The 24,973-nt window shown below is 38.2% G+C and overlaps 2 protein-coding genes across 3 annotated transcripts in view; one reads left to right on the top strand and one right to left on the bottom strand.

Moving 5' to 3' along the window:
• Positions 1 to 24,973, top strand: part of LPAR6 (lysophosphatidic acid receptor 6) — a 282,034-nt gene that overhangs the window by 174,538 nt on the left and 82,523 nt on the right. The window lies entirely within an intron of this gene.
• ITM2B (integral membrane protein 2B) overlaps positions 14,800 to 24,973 on the bottom strand; it is a 61,898-nt gene continuing 51,724 nt past the window's right edge. For both annotated transcript variants that reach the window (XM_063426010.1, XM_063426011.1), the window contains 4 exons: positions 19,046 to 19,243; positions 17,600 to 17,710; positions 16,121 to 16,271; positions 14,800 to 14,905 (listed from right to left, as the gene is read on the bottom strand). In XM_063426010.1, coding sequence (XP_063282080.1) covers positions 14,817 to 14,905; positions 16,121 to 16,271; positions 17,600 to 17,710; positions 19,046 to 19,243 — 549 coding nt within the window. In that variant the 3' untranslated portion in view covers positions 14,800 to 14,816. The remainder of the gene's footprint in view (positions 14,906 to 16,120; positions 16,272 to 17,599; positions 17,711 to 19,045; positions 19,244 to 24,973) is intronic.

Here is a 24,973-nt window from a genome sequence, read left to right as displayed (position 1 = left end):
CTAATAAACCAATAGGAATTTGGAGGTGTGATTACCTCCCAAATAATCAATTTAGTATTTGATCTATAGATGGCAGTCTCGTCCTACTAAACATACCTATCCAGGAAAGAGTTAACTTTTCCTGGTGGCTATTTTGACGTCATTTTTGCTTATCTATATGTTGCCTATAAGTCACATTTTCTGTCAGATCAAACAGTTTCTTTAAGTTTTGTCCAGACTATGTGTCTCCAAATCCTGCTGTAATTTCTATTATGACAGTTCTTAATACTAAAAATGACCCCTTCAATACAATGGGAATCTGTTACATATAGAAAGTAAAATTAAATTATTTAATCTTCTCTGTCACCTATGTCTGGATTTAGAATTTATTCTATTCCATTAGCAATTAGACAGTCTCTTATCACTTGGTTTGTTTATACAAGACATTCTTAGCTCTGGCTCAGTAGTTAGTGTAACAGAAAGGATAGAAATCTTGTGTCTTTTGTTAGCTTGAAAATAACAAAATGGAGTCTGGTCTGTTCAAAGTGACTCCAGAATATACACTTTTAATTTCTACCATAGCACAAAATGTCTGCCGATATAAATACCCTGACAGTTAATAGCTAGCTAGACCCTGCAAGAGCCTCCTGTATGTGATTAAAGTTCAATTTAGAGAGTGAGATACAATTATTTAAGGTAAATTACATCTGTTTGAAAGTGAAACCAGTTTTCTTTTCATGCAGGCTCTGTCAATCATAGCCAGGGGAGGTGTGGCTAGGGCTGCATAAACAAAAACAAAGTGATTTAACTCCTAAATGACAGTGAATTGAGCAGTGAAATTGCAGGGGAATGATCTATACACTAAAACAGCTTTATTTAGCTAAAGTAATTTAGGTGACTATAGTGTTCCTTTAACCCCTTAAGTCCGGAGGGCGTACTATTACGTCCTTTTAAAAGCGGCTCTAAACGCCGCCGGACGTAATAGTACGCCCTCCGGTTTTTAGTAACTTACCCGGTCGCCGGCGGTCCCACGCCGGCGATCGCGGTTGGGGGGACTCCCAGGGAGCCCCCCCGCGGCACATCTTCCTCCTCCGGTGCCTCCCGGTCATGTGAGAGTGAGGTCCTTGCGAGGACCTCACAATCACATGGCCGGGATAGCTGGCTGCAGCAATGCCAGCAGGGGGACCAACTGTAATGACAGTTGGTCCCCCTGCTGGCTGAAAATAAAATAAAAATAATGTTAAAAGTGTAAAAAAAAAAATTTATACTTAGATCATATATATATATATTATATATATATATGATCTAAGTATATATATACACATATACATACACACACATACACCGTCTAGGTGTATTTTAATATTAATATATATATAATTATATATATATATTAATATCAAATTACACGTAGACTGATACTGATTAAATATATATATAATTATTGTTATATATATATTTATAAATAATATAAAATAAATAAATATGTAAATACGTAAAAAAAATAAAAAAAAAAATAATTAAAAATAAAATATTAAAAAAAATATAGATGTGTTTTATTTCGTTCTAACTGTATTGTGATATTAATATATATATATTTATATCAAAATACACGTAGAACGAAATAATATATATATCTATATACATAAATATATACGTATATATCACTATATATATACCTATATATAAATAAAAATATTAAAAAAATATATATATATATATATACGTATATATACACATATGTATATATATACATATATTAATTCTACACATATATTTATGTAATAATTTTACATAATTAGGTATCCTAATTAATTACAATTAGCGGGACCTGCCTGACCACCCATGCCGAAAGTATAGGGAATTTAATTTGCTAGCACTATATTTAACCCTATAACTTTCCAAGACACCATAAAACCTGTACATGGGGGGTACTGTTTTACTCGGGAGACATCGCTGAACACAAATATTAGTGTTTCAAAACAGTAAAATGTATTACAACCATGATATCGCCAGTAAAAGTGACGTTTTTTGCATTTTTCACGCACAAACAGCACTTACAGGGACGATATTATTGCTGCAATACTTTTTACTGTTTTGAAACACAAATATTTGTGTTCAGCGAAGTCTCCTGAGTACAACAGTACCCCTCATGTACAGGTTTTATGGTGTTTTCAAAAATTACAGCGTCAAATATAAGGCTTGTGTTTAATTTTTTTCACATTAAAATTCGCCAGATTGCTTACGTTGCCTTTATGACCCTATGGTAGCCCAAGAATGAAAATTACCCCTATGATGGCATACCATTTGCAATAGTAGACAACCAAAGGTATTGCAAATGGGGTATGTCCAGTCTTTTTTAGTAGCCACTTAGTCACAAACACTGGCCAAAATTGGCGTTTTTTGCATTTTTCACACACAAACAAATACGAACGCTAACTTTGGCCAGTGTTTGTGACCAAATGGCTACTAAAAAAGACTGGACATCGCTTATTTGCAATACCTTGGGTCGTCTACTATTGCAAATGGTATGCCATTATGGGTGTAAATTTATTTCCTGGGCTACTGTACAGTCTCAAAGGCAACGTAACCAATCTGGCGAATTTCAATTTCAAATGTAACACGCTATATTTGACCCTGTAACTTCCCAAAACACCATAAAACCTGTACATAGGGGGTACTGTTTTACACGTGAGACTTTGCTGAATACAAATATGTGTATTTTATTGCAGTAAAAGCAAACAGTATTATGACATTGACAGTTAAAATGTCATGTAGAACGAAAAAAATAAAAAAAAATCTTATTTTTTCCCATTTTTTTCATATTAAATTATGTTTCATAGCTAAATATTTGATATTAAATGAAAGCCCTGTTTCCCCTGAATAAAATGATATATAATAAGGGGGGGTGCATTTAATATGAAAGAGGTGAATTACGGTTGGACAGACATATAGCGCAAATGCCAGGTTTTGTTTACGTTTTGTTTCGTTCACAACTTGTACATTTGGCTGCGGTGTTAAGGGGTTAAATTCTTCAGTGAGATCTTTTAGTTGTTATTGACATCTCCTTCAGGAATTCCCAAACGTTGAGAATTTCATGTTCCTATCCCAAGTATCTACACAGCCAGCACCAAATTCTCCCATGGCAGGAGGAGGAGAGGGTGGCATGATCACTGGCAAGTCCATTCTCATGTTTTTGGACCTCCCTGGCTCACCTTTGCAGTGCTGGCGCTACTTGAATGACGACCCAGAGAGGTCACAGATCTCCCTCACCAGCCAGTCTGCCCTGATGTTGGTACAAGAGTGGGAACAAGAGTACACTTTAGTTTATTTATTTTTATTAAAACTTATTATTATTTTTAATAGTTACCCCTCAGTCTCTATCCTACCACTAAAGTCCCTAACCTCCACAATTTAGCCCCTTTCTCCCCTAACAAACATACACAACAGTTCATATCACACCCATAAATGCACTACAGCCCCAATGCCCTCAGCACACATACTATACGTCCCTAATTTCCCTGCACACACTACCATTTGTCCAGGTGCTGACAGTTATGATGTCTGCTCGAAGAACTGAAAGGTCAGCCTGGCATGAATGCATGTCAGGCTATTCACCAATCAATAAAGGCTGACCAACTAAGGGCGTACTATGCCAGGGACTGGCCCATCCATCCATCCTGGTAGGACCATTGCCCCAGACGGGACTTTAAAAGAGGCGGCATTTTGTATTTTCAGTTGAATTTGGTTAAACCACTTAAAACATTCGTTGTGTTGAGCTATTCCAATTGCTTTTGTTTGATTTGTTAATTGCAAACAGCTAAAAGTCTGTAAATGTTGACAATAAACGTGATTTTCAATGTTGGTTGAATAATTTTGATTACAACTGTATTAGTTATCTAATGGCAATAGCTGTTAGTCAGCCCCAGGATACAGCAGCCCATAGAGATATTTTCCTTATGTGCCAGTCTGACATGGGCTATCCCCACTCAAGAAACACCAATATTTAATAAAGGATATAGAGGTAGTTACACAAAACATAACATCCACAGCTAGGACCTCCAAAACTCAAGGTCAGATTTAAGATAGTCAAGCTCCAAGTCTTCAGACACATCCATTTGAGACAGAGATATAGATGCCATGGAGATGTTTATGTGGTGAAGCTCTGCCAGAGCCTCATATTTGTCAGTGAGGAAATAGAATGTTCAAATAGTTATAGCAACAGTTACCCTTATGACATCACAAAATGACATCACTTTGATTACACAACTAAGGATCACTACACACACTGCATATCATAATGCATGTGGGTGTGGCAGCATTTAATCTTTGGACCAAGGAAGCACAATGTCTTAGGCTGGCCCTGTCTATCCAGAGCTTGGTGCAAATGTGCCTAATAATGCGCTCACTCTACGCTTTCTGCTGACTATTCCCTAGCATACACTTGTCCACTCCTTGTCTTCCAGTAAGAAGCTCCTGGTATGCAGTCTGGGGCTGAGAAAAATGGATGTAGTGAGTGTAGATGGGACATGCCACAGTGTTAGAGAGCAGAAAGAGCATTTGCACAGTGAGCAAAGTCAGCTTTGCCTTAACTAATTTTATTGTCAGCCAGTTCACAATTTTTTTGTTCTGCTACATCCCTCTTAAGCTTCCATACTTAATTCCCTCTGCACAAAGCAAGAATATATGAAACGTAGTAATGGGCCTATTCCATCAGCCCCTATGTTAATCTGGCCCTGCCAATTATTCGCAATGATCTAGCTCAGGGATAGGCAGTCTTCGACACTCCAGATGTTGTGGGCTACATCCCCCATAATGCTCTTACACCCGTAATGCTGGCAAAGGATCATGGGAGGTGTAGTCCAAAACATCTGGAATGCAGAAGATCTAGCTAGTAAAGTGTCTATTTTATTGGACTTTTTGTAAAAAAAAAACAGCTTCGACCATGAGATTAATCATGCAAGCTTTTTTTTGTGAAGGTTTGGCCTAATATTAATGTAAGTTTGTTCTTTTTTATGCGTTGCTTTGTTAATGAGTTGAACGTATATGATAGCTTTATGTGCTGCCCACATGATGAGGGGGGAGTTGTGAAAATCTGAATTGACTTTGAAATATATCCATATATGTTCTTGTGTTTCTTTTGCTATCTGCTCAACCTGAGGAGCGAAGTGTTTAGTCTCCACATCCAGGAGCATATGGTCTTATGAATATCTAGAAACAGGGAAATGTCAGTGTGGTCTGACCACGATATGCAGTTTATATCAATCATATCCACTGTTTGCATGCACACTCTATTTACTAAAAGCATTTAGATTCTTGAGTCAGTAGAATGGGGTGCTAATTTTTTTTTATAATCCTCAGTGTCTGGGAATTGCACTCTCCACATGTCGATTAGATCATTCTGTGTTATGAACTTGTGTAGTAACTTAGATTGATAAAATAGAAAGGTGAACAGCGCTAGAGATCAGAAATTGTACATACGTTTAGTAGAAATACTGGCCAGCGGAGTAACTTAAAAAAAAGGAGAAACAAAGATACAAATAATGGTACAGTATGTATGAACGATATAATTCCACAAGAACAAATGGGTTATATTCACACTCACACTTTGAGGAGCTATATCAGCTCGGTGTTAAGAGCTTGGACGGAATAATCCCCGTCTATGGATTTCTTGAGGTTCCAGATCGTTGGTGAGTTTATAGGTGTAAGTATTCGTTATATGAAAAACAAGAGTAAAATACGCCACATGGTCTAGTACGTAAATATAAAATATTGTAGTAAGAGTAGATGATCCTACTTACATATACTAGAGCAACGACCTGCTCTAGTTTGGAGAATTTCAGGTGGAATAATCCCCACCTCGGGATATAGTGGACCCAGGTATAGCAGCAAAGCAGTATTAAATAGGAAGGAGGACAAAAAAAAATGACTGGATAGTTTAAAAATTATATATACTTTAATACAATAAGTAAAAAGTGAATAATACACTATAAAACCAGTCCTGTATAAAAGTCCAAAATTCTTCCTCACTTGACGCGTTTCGCCGAAGCTTTCTCAAAAGTTCACCTGAACCTGAACGTTTTGAGATGCGGTTTGACCAGATATGCCAAGAGTTCTGGAGGCGTCTGGAACACAGATCTACACTTCTTAACTCACCTACCGCACCTGAGGTCAAGGATGAAACTGCAGTTCATCGATCTGATGCTGGGTCGCAGCCCTATATGGTGGCATGTCCACCCTGCCATCAGCCCCACCGGCGGAATCTCCAGACATCGGAACGTGCAGCAGCTCAACGACACCAAAAACCTGCATCGCCAAGTCATCCCCGCTTCCCTGGGCGACGTTCTGGAGGAAGGTGAGTCAATGGTCATAAGCCGCTCTCTCGGATGGTACACTCCTGGCAACAACTGCCACAAGCATGAAGAATGCCCAGAGGCCGTGGACAGATTAAGGGACTCAGCTACTTGTCTAACGGCGGGATGCAGAAGCATGCAGGCATCCGTGGCAGGCGACGACCTCACACACTGAAAAGAGGACTCAGGTTTTCCACTGACAGCAGCCTGACAATAACGGGCATCGGCTAAGCAGACCTATGCACAGGTCCATCCATGGCAAAGTCTATCTTAGCTGTGAAAGGCAAGAATTTTAATTGCTCACTCCTACTCTTACTTTGTACGAACTAAGGTGGTAGCCATCTTACGGACATCACTTACTTACTCTTAGCAGCCCACGTTATTTTTATTATTTTGATTTCCACCCATTTAATTGCTGTATTTGTTTATTCTAGGGCTTAGCTTGCATGTCTTTAATCTTGCATATTAACTAAAGTACATAACCATCTAACATCATGTCAAGTATGCCTCTTATGTCAAACCCATTCGCCTCCCCCAGCTAACATGATGGGAAACCTTGGCCATGATTATTGTGCTAAATCTAATATTGTGCTCCAAAACTGAAATGCCATGCTCTAATAGATCACTAAGTGTGAAGTCATGTAGCCTGTTACTTTATGACAACTGTTTAGAATACAACTGTCTATGATATATGCCTGCTGTGGTAATGTAACCAGATTGTACCATGCAGGCCCCTTCCCCGGGTGGCACACCACTGAGGTCATACCAGCCTCTCTTACTGACACCCTCCCCACTGCTGTAGAGGTATCCCGGCGGTGATGGGCGAGATAGTGCAACCATTAATTAATACTCTGCTAGCCTCCCGTGCGCCTACACCGACCATAGCGCCCAGTGGCTCCCATGCCGAGGAATTAACTACTGTTTAGCTTGTTACCTTATTTTGAATTATTATATTTGATTACGTTAATGTCAATCCAAATAAGATGTCTCAAACAATCTAACTGTTCTCTTGTTAAGTGACATTACATGTCTCAGCCTGTTTATCGTTTAAAAAATGTGCAGTACTATTGATGTAGATTAATTTAGAAATAAACAAATATGTTTAAATGTCTATCTGTTCCTGTCCAAATCTGAGATGATTAAATTGCGTATACGCAGAAGTAAGTTCACACTGACACATGGAGTTCAGGTTAAAAGCACTTCAGAAAATGTAATGGCATCTGGTTGGAAAACGGTTATGCAGACCTTTTTAAAGGCAAAATGACATCATCATTGAATATCAGATAATAACAAATAAACATCATTAATTGGATTAAATGTTATGTGACTATATCAGTGTCCACCCATCAATATTATTAATTGGCTCAGGGATTTGAGTGACTAGCTAGGTGTCCTCCCACCGGGAGGTGGTATTGTTCTGGACACGGGTGTGGACAGAAGGCTCAGGCGCCATCTTTCCCAGCATGAGGTTTACTCGGTGGAAAGGGGGGCTTGAGCGTCATTTTACACAGTCAGTGATGTCAATCTTGTGGTCAGGTGCAAGGTTCTTTTATGAATAGAACATTTCATTAGTACAGTGTTCTCATGGCCTTGGCTCTGGCCTTGGTTATACTTTGTTGCATGTTACAGGAGATTCAATAATTCCGGAGTCAGCTATGTCTTTATAGAAAATACAGTCTCTGTTCATTGTATTAAATGTACTGGGAAATTCTGTCATGTAATGTAGTTTAAAATGGATTAAAATGGAGGATCTGTCAGGTAATGAGGACAAAATGGAGGGTTTGTCACAGTGTGAGGTTAAAATGGAGTTAGTACAATAATTCAGTACAAGTTCAATAAAGATTTTTAAATAATTCTACATCACTATCATATGCCTCAAAAGTCTTATGCTTCTTGAAATGCCTGTATTTACTGTCGTGGCATAGCAAGCCTGTCTGTTAAACTTTTGCACAATAAAAATAAAGAATTAAAAAAAAAAAAACACTTTTCGTGTTCTAAGAACACGGAAGTCCCTCTAGTGGCTGTCTGATAGACAGCCACTAGAGGAGGACTTAACCCTGCAAGAAGGAGTATCTCCATGTGTGGTGGAAATTCCGACTGGATACTATAGGCACCTGATGAAAACCTGTTGGTTGAAACGCATTGTGCATTTGGAAAGCTTATTATTGCTAATAAATATTCACTTTATTTCACCATTTTTAAAATTAATTTTTTGTCTTTCCTTGCACTTTTTTAATATTGATTTTAAACAATAAAAATATAAATTATGGATTCACTGGCTGGTGTGTTGGAGCCTCCTCTTCTATCCAAAGCCCATTAAGGGGGCACCCTGGAGCATATTGAATAGAGCCTGATCACAACTATAATACATGTGAGTGTTTCTAACTACTAAATCATGCAGTCATCTACATTACAGTATTACGCTATGTATATTTTTCTCTATTTCTTTTTGCCCAGTTATGTAGACTTCTATTTTACTTCTTATCTTGTGTCTCAGAAGATTTGTGGAATCTGTCTGTTTTTTTTTTTCCCATTCTTTATTTTTCTCAGAATAAGGATAAAACATGTAATGTACACCGTGATACAGACAATGAGTAACGAGGCATAATGATTTCACATCAAGATTTTCAGTAATAGGTCTTGGGTCAGAGTAAAAAATGGTACATCTTATTAGACATAAATGCATCAGGAGGTACATAACATTACTTATTTGTACATGGAGAGAGATTGAAACATTATAAATTCATTTTGGAGGCATATCCAAGACCGCTGGGTACTGGGAGGAGGGATCTATGGTAGTGGTATAGTTATCGTACCATTCGGCAGCGGACAGGTTCGTCTATAGTTCCATTTTAATGTCTCTTGCGTCCTGCTCGTTAATTGCCCGTATAGTTTTCCCATGGCTCCCATACCTTAGAAAACATCTGCATGGACCCTCATATTTGAGCTATCAGTTTGTCCATAATGTAGCTTTCCTTATGTTTTTTGAGTACTATGGTTAGGGGGGATGTGGTGGGTTTTAGCCAAGTTTGGGCTAGGGCTTGTCTAGCTGCTAGGGTAATTTTGTTGGTCTGGTCTAGTCCAGTTGTCGAAGGGTATCGCTAGCAGGAAAGCCCATGGGTTCAGGTCAACTGGTCTAGAGTATTTGGGATGTCAATGTCTTTCCAAAACAATGTTACTTTGGGGCAACTCCACTACATATGCTCATAGGTTTCCTTGGCCCCGCAATCCCGCCAACAGAGATCTGTGGGTGTCTTTTTCATGTGATACAATTTAACTGGTGTGGTGTACCACCTGAACATTGTTTTGTAAGATTGTTCTTGCATTGTGACACAGATGGACGTTTTTGATTTGGCCTCCCAGATATCCTGCCAGTCAACACCCTCTAAGGTTTCACCTAAGTCCGATTCCCATTTGTCAATGTAATGTTACTCTCCCCAATCTTTCGTGGAGGAGCAGAGGTGGGAGTAGAGCAGGGTAATCATGCCCCGCTGGTAGCTTTCCTTATGGCAGATTCGTTCAAAGAATGTCGGCATATTTTTGGCTGTTTTTACAGAAGTTTGGTTAGCATAGTTTCGAAGTTGAAGATATCGAAAGAAGTGTGAGGGGGTCAGATTTGTTCTGGTTTGTAGTTCTGTGAAGGAGACTATAGAATCCTCAACGTATAGCTGATGGACTCTCTGGAGCCCAGCATTTTCTAGGCCTATAAAGTCTCTGGCTCTCATGCTTGGTATAAAGGCTCTGTTACGATATATCGGGGTGAGGGGAATGACATGAGTTCGTATTTGAGGGTGAATTTATCCCATATTTGGATAGTGTTTGTGATGGACAAGCATGATGTTTGAAGCAGCGCTCTGTGTTCTCTGGGGGTCCAAATGTAGAATTGCAGAAGGTCTGATCTCATAAGTAGCAGAAGCTCTACCAAATGTGAGTGTATCTATTATATTTTACATCTTTTATTTCACGTGTGGAACATACTGCACCATTATTGTTTCCATTTTTATCTCCCACTTGGCCGTCTGTCACCACATAAAAGAGTATACTCGACATATATCCTGTAAGCGGGGATAATACCGCTGCAAGCCATTCACACTAGAGCTGGATTAAGCTCTGTCAACTGTAAGTAAGACCTCTCCTATTTTTACTATTTTGGATCATCTTACTCATCACTCACCACCTTCCTCCACATCTCTTGGATATCGTAAGAAGTAGAATCCTACAACTTCGGAGACCACTTAATAGATTTAATTGGACTTGTTATTGTTATTTATTTTGTATATTGGCGCAGACCCATCCCCTACGGACTGTTCACTTGCTGCCTACTATATAACACTCTTTCTCAGGTGCCACTGTAAGATAATAATCAATGTTATTCACTTCACCATTCAGTGGTTTTAATGTTGTATTTGTATATACACATGCCCGGAATTGTGAGAGGGGTTTTGTTAAGTCTATATTAACCTAGCTCCTAGCTACCTCCTGACGTTCTGTCGACAAATGGAACCCAGATGCTAGGTTACTGCATACAACTTCCGGTTTGCAGGCTTTCTCAGCTTAGGAATCTGTTCCGTGAGTAGGGAGCCTGGCCTGTAGTCAACTTCCCCCCAGTTCTCTTCGACCTTGTACATTCAGCCTATGTTTGGCCTTGCTACATATTCAACTTGGTGCAGTACATTCGGTCTAGGATCAGCTACACTACACATTCATTTTGGTTCAGTACATTCAGCCTACGTTCACCCGCGCTTTCATTACTTTTATTTTATTTATTTTTTTTACATTCTTTATTTTGGTTTTGCAGCATAGTTTGACAGACATTCGGCTTTGATCAAGACAAGGTTTCAAACAAGTGTAAAGGACATAGAATGTCATGAGTTACAGCACATTCATTACTTTTATTTTTAAACCTCGTTCGGCCACACGAACTGTCATTAGGCATTTACAAATCCTTTGTTGTATCATCGGTTAGTTTCCAGGGAGTTTTCACATTTATTATTACTGCACCCCTAGGTGTATTGCTTGTTGATGACTTTATAAACTTTGGTTTAATACAACATTCTTAAAACTAAACCTCACAGACTTAATAGTAAAATGAGGATATCCAACTTATCTGCTACATACTTTACACTCCTACTAGTTTTGGTATTTGGTTACTGAGCTTTCTCTATTCTAGCCGACATTCGGTCATCAAGTTCGTATTTGTCACAGAGCTTCCTCTTTTGCAGGTGTCAGAACCTCGTATATTGGTATTGGTTACAGAGCTTCCTCTTTCACAGAGGTCACGTGATCATAAGATCAGTGTTAATTACTGAGCATCCTCTATCACAGAGGTTACACGCTCATTAAATTGATATTGGTTACCGAGCTTCCCGTTTCGCCGATGTCACACGCTTGTCAAATTGGTATTGAAATCTTCAAATATTTACAAAACAATAGAAATTAAAAAAAGTTGAGCTTTTTCAACACTAAACTACCCCTCCCCCACAGAACAGTCTTCAACATTTTTCATGTGATGCTCCATTTCCCTTTCCATGTATATAAAGCAGCTCTGTCACCAAAAATAAACTTATTTATTTATCTGTTTCAAGAGCCATCTGTCTGCATCTTACTCTCCTCCTCCCCCCAATGAGCACTCTACTTTTCTTTATGTATTCATGAAAGCTAAACTTCTTTTCCTCATGTATAGCATTAAGTTGACAAGCAGAGCTTATTGGTCGGTTTCTGTTGCCAAATTTACCCACAATCCATCCGTCCAAAGAATCCCACACAAGAGCAAACATCAAAGACCGGGAAGAACAAAATGGCTGCATCCAGATATGAAGAAACAGCCCAAGGAATACAATATAATAAATATAAATAGAGTAAACAAGGGAAGGAGTGTGAACATACAGATGAAATAAAAAATAAAATTAAAAAACAGGGAAAAGGTGACATTGTCAATTTAAAGGTTCAGCAACTAACATGGGATGGCATCCTAGCACCATAGCTGCTTTAATAAGATAAATTGGTTATGCTGCCTAGAGTGTCCATTTCATTTTAAAAACTTTACAAGCACATACCGTACTTGTTAAAATATGAGATAAATAACTACTTACAATACTTTTGTACTGCTAATAGGTTTACAAGAGCAAGTGTGGTGCAGGGTGGGACAGTTCAAAAACTTTTGCCTTGCTTGGGAACATGGTAACTTCCAAATATGCCTTGCATTAAGGAAAATACCTTCCCATGATGTCCAGTGATGAAGTTCCGAGTGTCTTCCGCATTTTAACAGCAGCACCTTGAAACACGCGTATCATATATAATATCGCGGAAATCACACTGTATGTCAGATTGTGTGGGATTTCCAGCATATGGTATAGGATTTGTGGGTAACCAATCACTCCCATCAGCCTCAGCCTGTAACTGGTAAATCCACCTCCCTAAAATATGTTTTAGCCTGTTGGTATGTCTGGTTTGTTTTTGTTATGTTTGGAACAGAATTAGAGGGAAATGTGTTACTTTTCTTGCACAGAAGCATTTTTTTTTTGTTGCAGCTACTGCTGCAATGGATTTATAATTATTTGTTCCACTTATTCCAGAGTTCAGCAGAGAGATACTAACACCCAGTGTCGGATATTGACTTTGTTGTGTGAGATTACAAGTGAATGTGATTTACTGTAGCAACAGAAATGCTAAAACCTCTGTGTAGACAGACCAGTCTTGTCCTGCTGGAAAACAATGACATGCCTGGACTGTCACTGGTCCTTTAAAGATCATTTTGGTAGAGACAAGTCTTTGTGACTTAATGATCAATAAATAGGTTTGATAAAATGTGAATTTGTATGCAACAAAAACATCACTACATAGTAAGAATTTTTGTTTCACAACTTCACAATTCAAAAGACAAATAAAAAGGCAGGCAATTAAACAGGTTGTGTTAGATTTATTCCTTTACAAGAACGATTATATACAAATTAGTAACATATGTTACCATCTAATTCTTTTCATTTCCACTCCTGTTTTAAATATTGTTAAAATGGCATACCAAAGCATTTGAGTGATTCAAAACCGAAGAACAGATGAAGAAGAAGAAAAAGAAAGTAAAAGAATAAAACATGAAACACAAAGAGGAACAAGTTGCAGTATCTTTGCGATTAAGTAGTATACAGAAAAGATTATCAATAGACAAGGTTATCATAACCGAGTTGAAGGCAAATCCAAATGTGATGGCATGTTAATGAGCATGGAGTGCTCTTGCAAAATGACGCGTTTATATATTCCAATGCATATATTTACTTGTATATACAAAGAACCAGCTATAATCATGAAAAACGTGTGGAAATGAACCTTTTCAGTGCCAGTGCTGAATAACAAAGTGCCAAGCCCTACGGACAAGCTTTCTTGGAAAAAACAAAACAAAAAAAAAGTTCCAGTGCATTTAATAGAAAACACACAGTAACAGTTTGGAATATAAAATGGTATTCTTTTATCCCCATCTAAGTCGCTGCATACTTTAATTCTGTTCAAACTCAACCTATCAACCTGCACCAGGCACTACTCAACAAGCAGCCTGCGTCTAATATTGGTCTCATCCGGTACTTCCATTAGACATCACTGATTTTAATAAGAAGTACAACTCTATGAAAAGAATTGGATTATCTTCTTGCTGTGTTTGCTTTGACTATGTAAAATACAAAAAACGGCTTTATCCACGTCCCTCATTGGAAAAATGAAATTTGCTAAAATTTGGTCAAAACAACCAAGAAATATACACAGAGTTTGAACTTTTTCTTTGCCAGCTTTGTTATTTTGAGCTAGATTAAGCAAATTTGGTTTTCCATTTATCTTAATTCACTGTTTGGTGCAAAACAGATCTGTCGCAATCCTGCATTTAACTAAAAAGTCCTCAAACAGATTCAAGATAACTTTGCTTATCGCACTATCGCACTCTTACAATAAAAATAAAAAAACAGCCCTAAGGAAAGCATTTCTCATAGCTTAACCAGTCAACAATCATCTAAAAAGGTGATAGAATATTCTATATAATTTGTAGGGTTACAAAAGAGAACATCTGCAATTTAGCTCTTCCATGTGACTGAAACATGCAACAGGCTGTGTCATGTAAATGAATACATGTAATTGTGTTTAGCTGGCATAAAGCAGTGTCATGGAATAAGTACATGCCGTTTGGTAAAATGCCATGAGAGTCTATGTGACATTTAAACAGTGTCCCTTAAATGGGCAGCTGGATATTACTACTTTGCTCGTTCAATTACTAATTTCAGATATTAAAAAGGAAATATCACAATAGTAGCAATATGGAAGAAGAAAAAAAAATATTCTGTTGGGAAATCTATTTTATATCATACAAGGTGAAAGATTTTAAAATGGTATGAAAAAGGGCTGGTCACAAATAACAAAACCCTTTCTTAAAAAATTACTGCACACAACAAAAGGGAGGGGGAAATACGGCTTTTAAATGATAGACAAGTTCACATTGGATTTTTTTTATTCATCGCATATGAGCGTATTCACAGCAAACCTATTCTCAAAGTGAACGATGCTGCGGCAATTCATAGCTTCTCGTTTCTGGATTCCTGTGAAGAGAACAGAATTTTAAGGGAAGGAAGTTACTAAAGGTTTACCATGGAATAGGCATTTGATCATTTCACAAAACAAAAAACCCCACAAGAATAAAAAAAAAAAAAAAACATTTAAAAAGTATGTAAATTAAATAGCAGTAAATGAGGGACCTGCTCACAAGTACTTCCAATTTAGTATGACTAGATGGGTAACCTTTGGCACTGCAGCAAAAATGCCAATCAGTGCTCCAAATTGATAGGAGTGTGCTGTATACAGAAAATAGGAAGGACTTTTAAAGCAGGGAAGTCACATTTTAACTCTAAAATCATAGCTATATACACAAAGGCGTAACTAGAAACCACGTGGCCCCGGTGCGAAAACTGCCCTGGGCCCCTCCTCCACCGCCACCTTCCCCCCCCATAACGTCTACCGCCCCCCTCGGTCGCAGGGTGGCCGGGCCCCCTGGAGTGACGGGCCTGGTCACAGCTGCGACCCCTGTAGTTCCGCCACTGTATATACAAGACAAATATGAAGACTTGAAACAAAATGCAATTATATTTCAAAGAAATAGACTGCCTTTGTACTCTCCGTCCTCCACCTACTTTGGATTCGTTTATGTTTGAATTCAAGGATTAATCCCAATCATGTGGCATACTAAACATGCAAAGAGAGTTCTCTTTCCTTTTTAATCTTATCACAGATTTAACAAGTACTTATCTAAAGTGGACATAATTCCTAGCATAGGGTTTTCCGGAAGAAGCCAGCATACACATTTGGATTGAGCATTGTTTTCCTGGTGGGGCATTAGTAACATGCATCTAATAACTACTAATGTGTCCTTTATTGCAGCACATTTGGAGCATTTATGTAGAAATTAGGATTGGATTCAGTTAACAGTGAGTTCTGGTAACTAGGCTATTTTAGGTCGCAATCAGGCCATCAAACATTTTGGCTTTTTTGCCACTAAAATGACCCCAATTCTGATGTGCCGAATTCTTACAGATTAGTCTGGGGCAATATCTTAATTATGCAATACTGGTCAAAGCGAGGCAGAATTTCTCTTGCCATCAGTTTGTCTAGATGTGTCCAAACTGCTAAAATCTGAATAAAAACACTCAAAATACAAGCCTGTATTGTTACAATTTGGTTAGAAAATAATCCCCATCATGAAATTTGAAGCATTGCCCAAATACCCAAAGGTATTTTCTACTTTTATTTATTTATTTTACCTCTGATAGTGTCTCTACGCTGCAGTTTGAAAGTTTCCTTGTCACGGCACAAACGATTTATAAAGGATCCCAAATGACTGACATTTTCAATCCGATCAGTTACCACCATCTGCTCATGAATCAAATAGGACTGAGGAAGGTAAGTTCCAGCCTGTAATGACCATAAAGAGATTATTATTTTTTAATGCTTGATCTACAGTTACAGCCAAGTAGGGAGGGAAAATACACTTCAGTCTAGTTTGGCCCAAATTTTCAATACAACCATAAATTCACTGTTTATTAAGTACATCATTAGCACTAGCATTTGGGAGTAATAATGGTCAAATGTACTCCACAGCATTCTTAATATATGTGGTAGCTCATTAGGCTAGGTTAATCCTCACTGTCTGAAAGCAGTATTATTTCTGTGGTACATATGGTATATAAGAATAAGCCTAATGAAATGTCACATAGATGTGTGACATTTTTTGCCCAAATTATCTGTGTGTCCCCCCTCCCCCTCCCACTTAACCTTCTTTTGCAATTTGTTACAGTATTGTAGATGTATGTGTGTAAGCCTGATGTAACATGGCAAGATACATTCTTGTCATTTTGGAATGTAGCCATTAAAGAGAAAACAATATATAGTGTGTGTATATATATATATATATATATATATATATATATATATATATATATATATATATATATATATATATATATATATATATATATTATAATAATATTAATCTATACCAATTGCAGATACTCCTGGTTAATGTTATAATTAAACAGAGCACGTCACTAACAGATTTAGAAAAGACACGGCAATTTAACCTGCATTTGAATAATTAGTGATTGGTTTACACAGGAGATGGTTATTCTGATGAAAGATAGCACAAGATGTACTGAAAGTCTAATTGTTTACAAAAGAACAAAATGTAATGAGCATGTTTCTACAGCAATGGTTTGGGCAGACATGTCAGTTTAAGAAATATATATATACCGTGTATATATATATATATATATATATATATATATATTTATTTTTAATTACCCATCAGTCAAACTTCACAAATATGCTTCGCTGAGTGCATAGGTCATTTCAAAGCATGGAAATATGTTGCAAGGACAACCGATTACAAAGTAATCACTTATTCTTTATGAAGCGTTAAAAATAAAGTTTTATTAATGGAAATAGTATAGTTCTCTATCTAAATTGTCAGTGCAAGATATACTTTTATTATATATACTTTTTTTGTTAGAGGCTCTCATATAGGGAATTTTATAAGGAGAAAAACAAACCCCTTACCACTTTACAGATCTTTCTTTTCACTCATAAGAACTGGTCAAAAAATTACTATGATTTGCGGTTACAGAGCTATTGCATAAATCAATTCCATAAAAAAATAAAGCACACCATTTAAAAAAAATCTATCATAAAAAATAAAGCTTGACAAAGAAGAACAACCGTGAACTTTCCAAACAAATAAATCCTACCTTTATATTGACAAGCAGCTCCAAGAAGTTCTTAGGTGGCATTACAATTGATGTGTTCAGAGGAATGACATAGCACTTGTTGAGATTGAGATCGAGGTAAGCAGTCAGTTTCTGGAGGAGACAAACAAGTCACAATTCAATGATTTCTGGACATAGTAACTGCAGACACAGGTGGCCTAGTGTTAAATAGTCAGAAATAATCAAACAGTCTTAAAGTGGAACTGCCACATCCTAGGGGTTTTAATTTAATAAGTTTACTCATACCCTACATTTAACAAATCTGTATGTCAGGTGTGAAAATTAAAATGTAGAAATCCACACCTCTTAATCATGCGAACAATTGCCTCTGTCTTAGCTTCATGTCAATCATTTTTACAAGCTGGAAGTCAGAATAGAGAGCGCACACAGAGAACAGTAATTTTTAATTTACTTCACCTCCTCAATTGCATTGTCCTAAAGCAGCTCTGTCGCAGTTTATTTATATATATTTTTTCAGTCTCTTTCCTTATGCCCCTTTCTATCTTAATGTTTGCCGCTTTCCTTTATTATCTTTTCTTCCTTGTGCCAGATCTTTATACCTGGCACCTCCATTTTATTCCCCTCTGTCTGTGATGTCTACAGTTTGCCCACGTATGGGATTCTTTTGAAAGACTGATTGTGAATAAATTTGTTTAGCAATAAGATCCACCCGCTGCAAAAAAGCATGCTCCCCATGAGAAAAAGTTGTCCCTAAAAATTTTTTATTAGAGGGACCAATAACAGTTTAACTTAAAAGCAAAACCTGCAGAGTGTTCATTTAACTGTAATCATACTACATGTTGTGAGTGAATTTAAATACTTTATTCAATTATCAATTCAAATCAATTATGTAATTAATAGAGACGTGTCAAAGCCCCTTCAAAGTCATGCTACTTTAGGAATTTAGTTATACATTCAGAAATCTTAGAAACACGCAGTGAAAAGACAAGTACGGCACAGATAAAGCAGCAATCTATTTGAAATGTAAATAATGTATTGCCAAGACTAGAAGAGAAACCGAGTATATGTGGTTTTAAAGTCAAATAATATAAAGAAACAAATATGGTGAGATCCCATATACCATGTCTGAGACCATTAGATCAGAGATGGGGTTATTTGAAATATTCCAATCTAAAAAGGTAACTCCCTTGAGGACCCTACAGGGTCCTCAAAGTAAATTGTTTAATTACTTGTGTCATAACCGCTTGAAACAAAATGTGGTGATTACTTTTTGTAAAAATGTTAAACTACAGGTTTTTTTAAAAATGAATATAGAACAATGGTAAACATTCTAAAATTGTACCAAAAACTATTGTGTAAATGCACATATTGAAGGATAATATTTTATTCTTAGAGTACCCATGTCAATGTATTATAATTCACTATTTAGTGAATAACCCAATAAAAAATAAAAAAAATCGATTTTACCCTGTGAAAGTCATGAACGATGTCAGCAGGATCACTGTCGGCAAATTCAGGGACGGGCACACTGATCAACTCTACTTCCTCCTCCTCGAGGATCTCGATACGTTCTTGGAATGAGTGGTAGCGGACAGGGGTGTCTGCGTATGACCCAGTGAGAGACATTTCATCATCATACCTCATGCCACAGTAGTAAACCCCACGCTACAAAACAAAGAAGAGCCAGTGTGAATGTTATTTCATTATATTAGACTGTTCTGTATCCATAAGTTCTATTAAATACATATTCCCAGTCAGTAAAATGGGGTGGGGGGAATAAAATATTTGATTAGTAACAAGTCAGTGGAATTCCAATCCTGTAAATTTGTACATATGTTGAAGAAAATAAAAATATTGATTAAGCAGTATTAAATTCTAATTACTAAAGCATATTACTTCATTTTAACGCCACCTTTTGCCATTTGTGCACTGAAAATGTAGTCAAAGACGGTATCAGAAATCTTGCAAAATAACTTGAAATTCTTGTGCAAGTCAACTGACACAGCTGGTGTGCTGTGCGTAAAAGAAGACCAACACTGGGATCCTTACAAGAAATTAGTGACCAAGGGGGTAGGGAACAAATGGGGTGCACACAAACCATTTCTGACATTGTATTAAAATAAAATCAAATTTGATATTGTTTGCAGAAACCCAGTTACATTTCAGTAACAATGCTTTATTATTATTATGTTATTTATATAGCGCCATCAAATTCCGCAGCGCTTTACAATGGGTGGACGAACAGACATGTAGTTGTAACCAGACAAGTTGGACACACAGGAACAGAGGGGTTGAGGGCCCTGCTCAATGAGCTTACATGCTAGAGGGAGTGGGGTAAAATGACACAAAAAGGTAAGGATAGTATTAGACTAGTGACAGTTGCAGAAGAGGAATCAGTCAGGAGCGATTAACAGTTTAATTGACACGCTTTTATGAAGAAGTGGGTTTTAAAAAAATAAAAAAATTTTAATGCTCATTGAAAAGACAACAGACCTCAGTTGGCAGCTTTGTGGCCACCCAAGCAAGCTATATCATCTATCCTCGGTAAGCAGCTCTGTTACCACACAGGCACATCAGGTCATCTGTGGTGGCAATGTCCCTAAAGTTTCCCTTTTATGGTCTCTGACAGGCAATTCACAATCTCAAGTCTTCCATAAATATATACCAATTGATCAATTCATTGCTTTTTTTTATTTTGACCTGTTGCTTATAGTATCATCTGCTCCTTAGTAGGGATCGACCGATATTGATTTTTTAGAGCCGATACCGATATTCTGTGAACTTTCAGACCGATAGCCGATATAATTTGCCGATATTCTGTACATTTACCATTTTGGAAAATAAAAACTATTTCTAAAGGTAAATGCACAAAGTATACATGTCACGTGTAGTGGATGCAGTGTGTTTAGACAGGGGAGCTTTGTGTTTGTGTAGTGTGTGTGTTGTGGATGCAGTGTGTGTTTGTCTAGTGTGTGTAGTGGATGCAGTGTGTATTAGTGTAGTGTGTATATAATGAAAGCAGAGTGTTTGTGTAGTGTGTGGGTAGCGTGCGTAAAGTGAATGCTGTATATACTAAATGCAAAGTGTGTGTGTTTGTGTAGTGTGTGTATATAATGAATGCAGAGTGTGTGTGTTTGTGTAGTGTGTGTATAGTGAATGTAGTGTGTTTATATAATGCAGAGTGTGTGTGTTTGTATAGTGTGTGTGTATAATGCAGTGTGTTTGTGTAGTGTGCATTATATAAACACACTGCATTATATACACACACTGCATTATATACACACACTACATTATATACACAGTGTGTAGTGTAGTGTATGTGTATATAATGGAGTGCCTGTTTCATACTTGGTCAGGGAGGGGGGGATATAGCAATCCCTGGTGGTCCAGTGGCATGGGCTGAGCTGTGGGGGAGGCGGGCAGCAAGCGTTTACTCACCTACCAGCAGCTCCTCCAGCTCCCCAGTGTAAGTCTCGCGGCCAGGGTGCCGTGCGGAGCGTTGCCATGGGTACAACGCTCTGATGGCCGCGGGTCTCGCGAGACTTACACTAGGGAGCAGGAGGAGCTGCTGGGAGGTGAGTAAACGCTTGCTTGCTGCCCGCCCGCCCCCCCCCCCCCCCCCCCAGGACCGCCGGGCTTGTAATGAGACTGGCGGTCCTAGGAGGTTTTATCGGCAATATCGGTATCGCCGAAAATACCGAATATCGGCCGATTATATTGTTAAAACCGATAATCGGACGATCCCTACTCCTTAGCTGATCTTACAATTAGATAAATACAACCTCAGATGAACAAGCCAAAATGTAAAAGCCATGTGTGAAAAAGCCATGTACACCCTTACTGCTTCCATAGGAATTAAGTTTAGCAGTTTGCTGGTCTGGAGCAGTCAGGTGTGTGTGTTAGCACAATTCCAAGGAGGAAAGACACCAGCAATCTTAGAGAAACAATTGTTGCTGCCCATTAAATGGGAAGAGTCATAAGGCTATTTCCAAACAATTTAAAGTCCATCATTCTAGAGTGTGAAAGATTCAAAAGTTGAAAACATTCCAGACAGCTGTCAATCTTCCCAGTAGTGGACATACCAGCAAATTCACTCCAAGGTCAGACAGTGCAATGCTCAGAGAAATTACAGACTCAGACTCTACAGTCCTCAGCTAGCATGTTAAATGTTAAATTTCATAACAGTACAATTTGAAAAAGACTGAACACGTATAGTTTGTTTGGAAAGGTTACCAGGAGAAAGACTCTTCTCTCTAAAAAGAAAATGGCAGCACGGCTTTGGACAGACAAGATAAAAGTGGAGATGTTTGGCCATAATGCAGAGCAGCACATTTAACAAAAACAAATGCAGCATATCGGCACAAACACCTCATACCAAATGTCAAGCACGGTAGTGGAGGTGTGATTATTTAGGCTTGTTTTGCAGACCCGGGAACCTTGCAGTCATTGAGTCGACCATGAACTCCTCAGTATACCAAAGAATTCTAGAGTCCAATGTAAGGCCAACTGTCTGATGGCTAAAGCTTGGCCGAAATCGGGTCATGCAACAGGACATTGATCCCAAGTTCACCAGCAAATCTACAACAGAATGGCTAAAAAAGAAAACAATGCTGCAATGGCAGAGTCAAAGTCCAAACTGTAATCCTAATGAAATGCTGATAAACAGCCACTAGAGGCAGTCCTAAACCTGCATTGTAAACATTGAAGTTTTGAAACTGCAATGGTTTTTTTTTCACATTGCAGGTCTAAGGGGACAAGTATACTGCACCTTGACCACTTCAATGAGATCAAGTGGTCTGGGTGCCTTTAGTGTTCCTTTAACTGAGAAGGTTCAAAATAGCAACTAGTGCTCTAAAGCAAGCTTGTCAAAAAAGTGAAATCTTTTTGGCCCACCTGCCCTGTGGCCGCATTGTGCTGTGGCTGCAACTGATTTTTTTGTCTTCCCTCCAATGGCCAATTGCATGCACCTGCGGCACTACAGTGCACAGAGTGGCTGTCTATCTGCAGAGCAGGCCAGCATCTCCCCCTTCCCTCCTGCTCGCAGTGCTGGAACTGGAGGACAGGCGGTTCATCTTAAGGAAGGAGAAGAGGGGCTTGCAGGACCTGCAGGAAATGTGAAATGTAAAAGTTCCACCACCACTCCATCTTTTTCTGGCTATTGGGAGCCTGAAATATTCCCATTTCTTTAGAACAGATTTTTCCCAAAGCCGGCAAGCAGTGTGCTAGAGGTCTGAATTACAATGCAACAAATCTTGGGACTAGTCTCAATAAACAGACAATATAAGGTATATGTTTTGAGGTGCATCCACTGAGCATGAAGCGCTCTTCTTGGCTTCACTTTGGTAATTTAGAAGACATAACAGAAAACAAAATGTAAGTAAAAAAGTCTTAGTATTATAAATATGCTATGCCAATAGATTTAGGTCTGTGAGGCAATGATTATTCAATTGTATGAGCTGGTAAGAAATTCAGGGAGTATCGTATGTAAAACAAAACATGCACATTTTAGAAACGTGCTCTCAGATATTCTTTGTTCCCCAAATGAATATTACTGTAGATACAAGCATTCTTCTTTAATAGATGAGGAAGTTCAGAGCCGCTGGTAGATATAGAATTATTGCTCATTGTTCCAGAATCATGCAGGGAATAAGATTCAGTCTGTTTTGATCATTTGTATGTTGTGTCTTTATCAAAAGTTTATAAGGATTTAAAATTATACAAGCTCAGTAGACAAAATAAATATTAACATTTTGGTGAACTCAATCTGTAAGATCATAAAAAAAAAAAAAAAAAAAAAAAGGGAAAGCGCTTGAGAAAAGAATTAAATAAATGTGATGAGCGTCCACAGTTTAGCTGCACTCAACCCAAAGTGACACAGAAGTGACACACAATAAAACAAAAATACCAAATAATGTAGCGCGCTTAAATGGCAACGAATGAGATATCTTCAGGTCGTACTCTGAAATGGACAACATAACTATACATAGTGAAGACTATCTGTTAAAGGACCACTATAGGCACCCAGATAACTTCAGCTAAATGATGTGGTCTGGGTGCCAGGTCCCCATAGTTTTAACCCTGCAGCTAAGAACATAGTAGTTTCAGAGAAACCGCTATGTATACATTGCAGGGTTAATCCAGCCTCTAGAGGCCGATTCTCAGTGTGAAAATCACATTGAACTCACACAGCGTGAGTTCAGATCAGCATAGGAAAGCATTGAGTAATGCTTTCCTATGGGCGATTTGAATGCGCACGCGGCTCTGGCCGCGCATGCGCATTAGGCTGCACTCAGGAGCGGACGTTGGCAGGTGAAGCCCGGCGCTGGATTAAGGTAAGTGGCTGAAGGGGTTTTAACCTCTTCAGCCCAGCGGGAGGGGGAGTGGGAACCTAATAATTCTATAGTGCCAGGAAAATGGGTTTGTTTTCCTGGCACTATAGTGCTCCTTTAATACAACATAAAATATTGAGGGGTATGTACCAGAGCCCTATCATCCCTGGCTCTAGGTTTGAAGTGCTCCACTTGAGAGGAATAGTTCCCACAGCAGTATGTCAGGATGAATGTCTCCTACCAGTGTATTCAGTCAGATGTAATATACATACATACATACATACATACATACATACATACATACATATTTATTTTTGGTCAGTAGAAGCCAGAGAAGGCGGCAAAAGGCATCACGGAGGACGTCATTGAGAGACGGACCAACTAGTACAACGTGATCGGGAATTGTCGAAACCCAGAAGTGACTGTGTGCTGACATACCATAGCATCATAGTAATAAAATAAAAAATTACTAATTACAAATTACTTTGATTGTAGGGTGTTGGGGAACACCTTTTCACTCCATTACTGTGTTTTATTGTGTATTCTACTGTGGAAGCGCCATTCACTTCATACCTTTTTCTATACCATAGCATCATTACTAAAACAATTTTTTTTAAAGTATATAGATCTGAATCAATACACTGTTGGTAAACATTCATCCTGACATACATAGTGCAGTGGGAACTATCCCTCTTAAGTGGAGAACTATAAACCCAGAGCCAGGGGTGATAGGGCACTGGTACATGTGAGTTCTCTCCCAGATAGCCCTCAATATATTATGTTGTATTATCAGATAGTCTGCACTATGTATATTTATGTTGTCAATTTCATAGTATGATTTGAAGAGGTCACAATTTTTGCAGTTCAAGCACGCTACGTTATTTGGTATTTTTGCTCAATTTGTAAGATGGCAAGTGAACACAGTTGGCAATGAATACACAGCCCTTGTCACATTACATTAGGACTAGTTGCTATAAATGTCACTTGAAGTACAAAGCAACCAGTCCATCTTTCCTCGGCAGATTAAGCTAGGCTTACAGGGACACTATAGGCACCCAGGCTATTT

Source organism: Pelobates fuscus, chromosome 1 (genome assembly GCF_036172605.1).
Source record: "Pelobates fuscus isolate aPelFus1 chromosome 1, aPelFus1.pri, whole genome shotgun sequence".
Taxonomy (NCBI): Eukaryota; Metazoa; Chordata; class Amphibia; order Anura; family Pelobatidae; genus Pelobates; species Pelobates fuscus.
The sequence above is the reverse complement of the archived record's forward strand: the minus strand, read 5'-3'. Positions and strand labels throughout refer to the sequence as shown.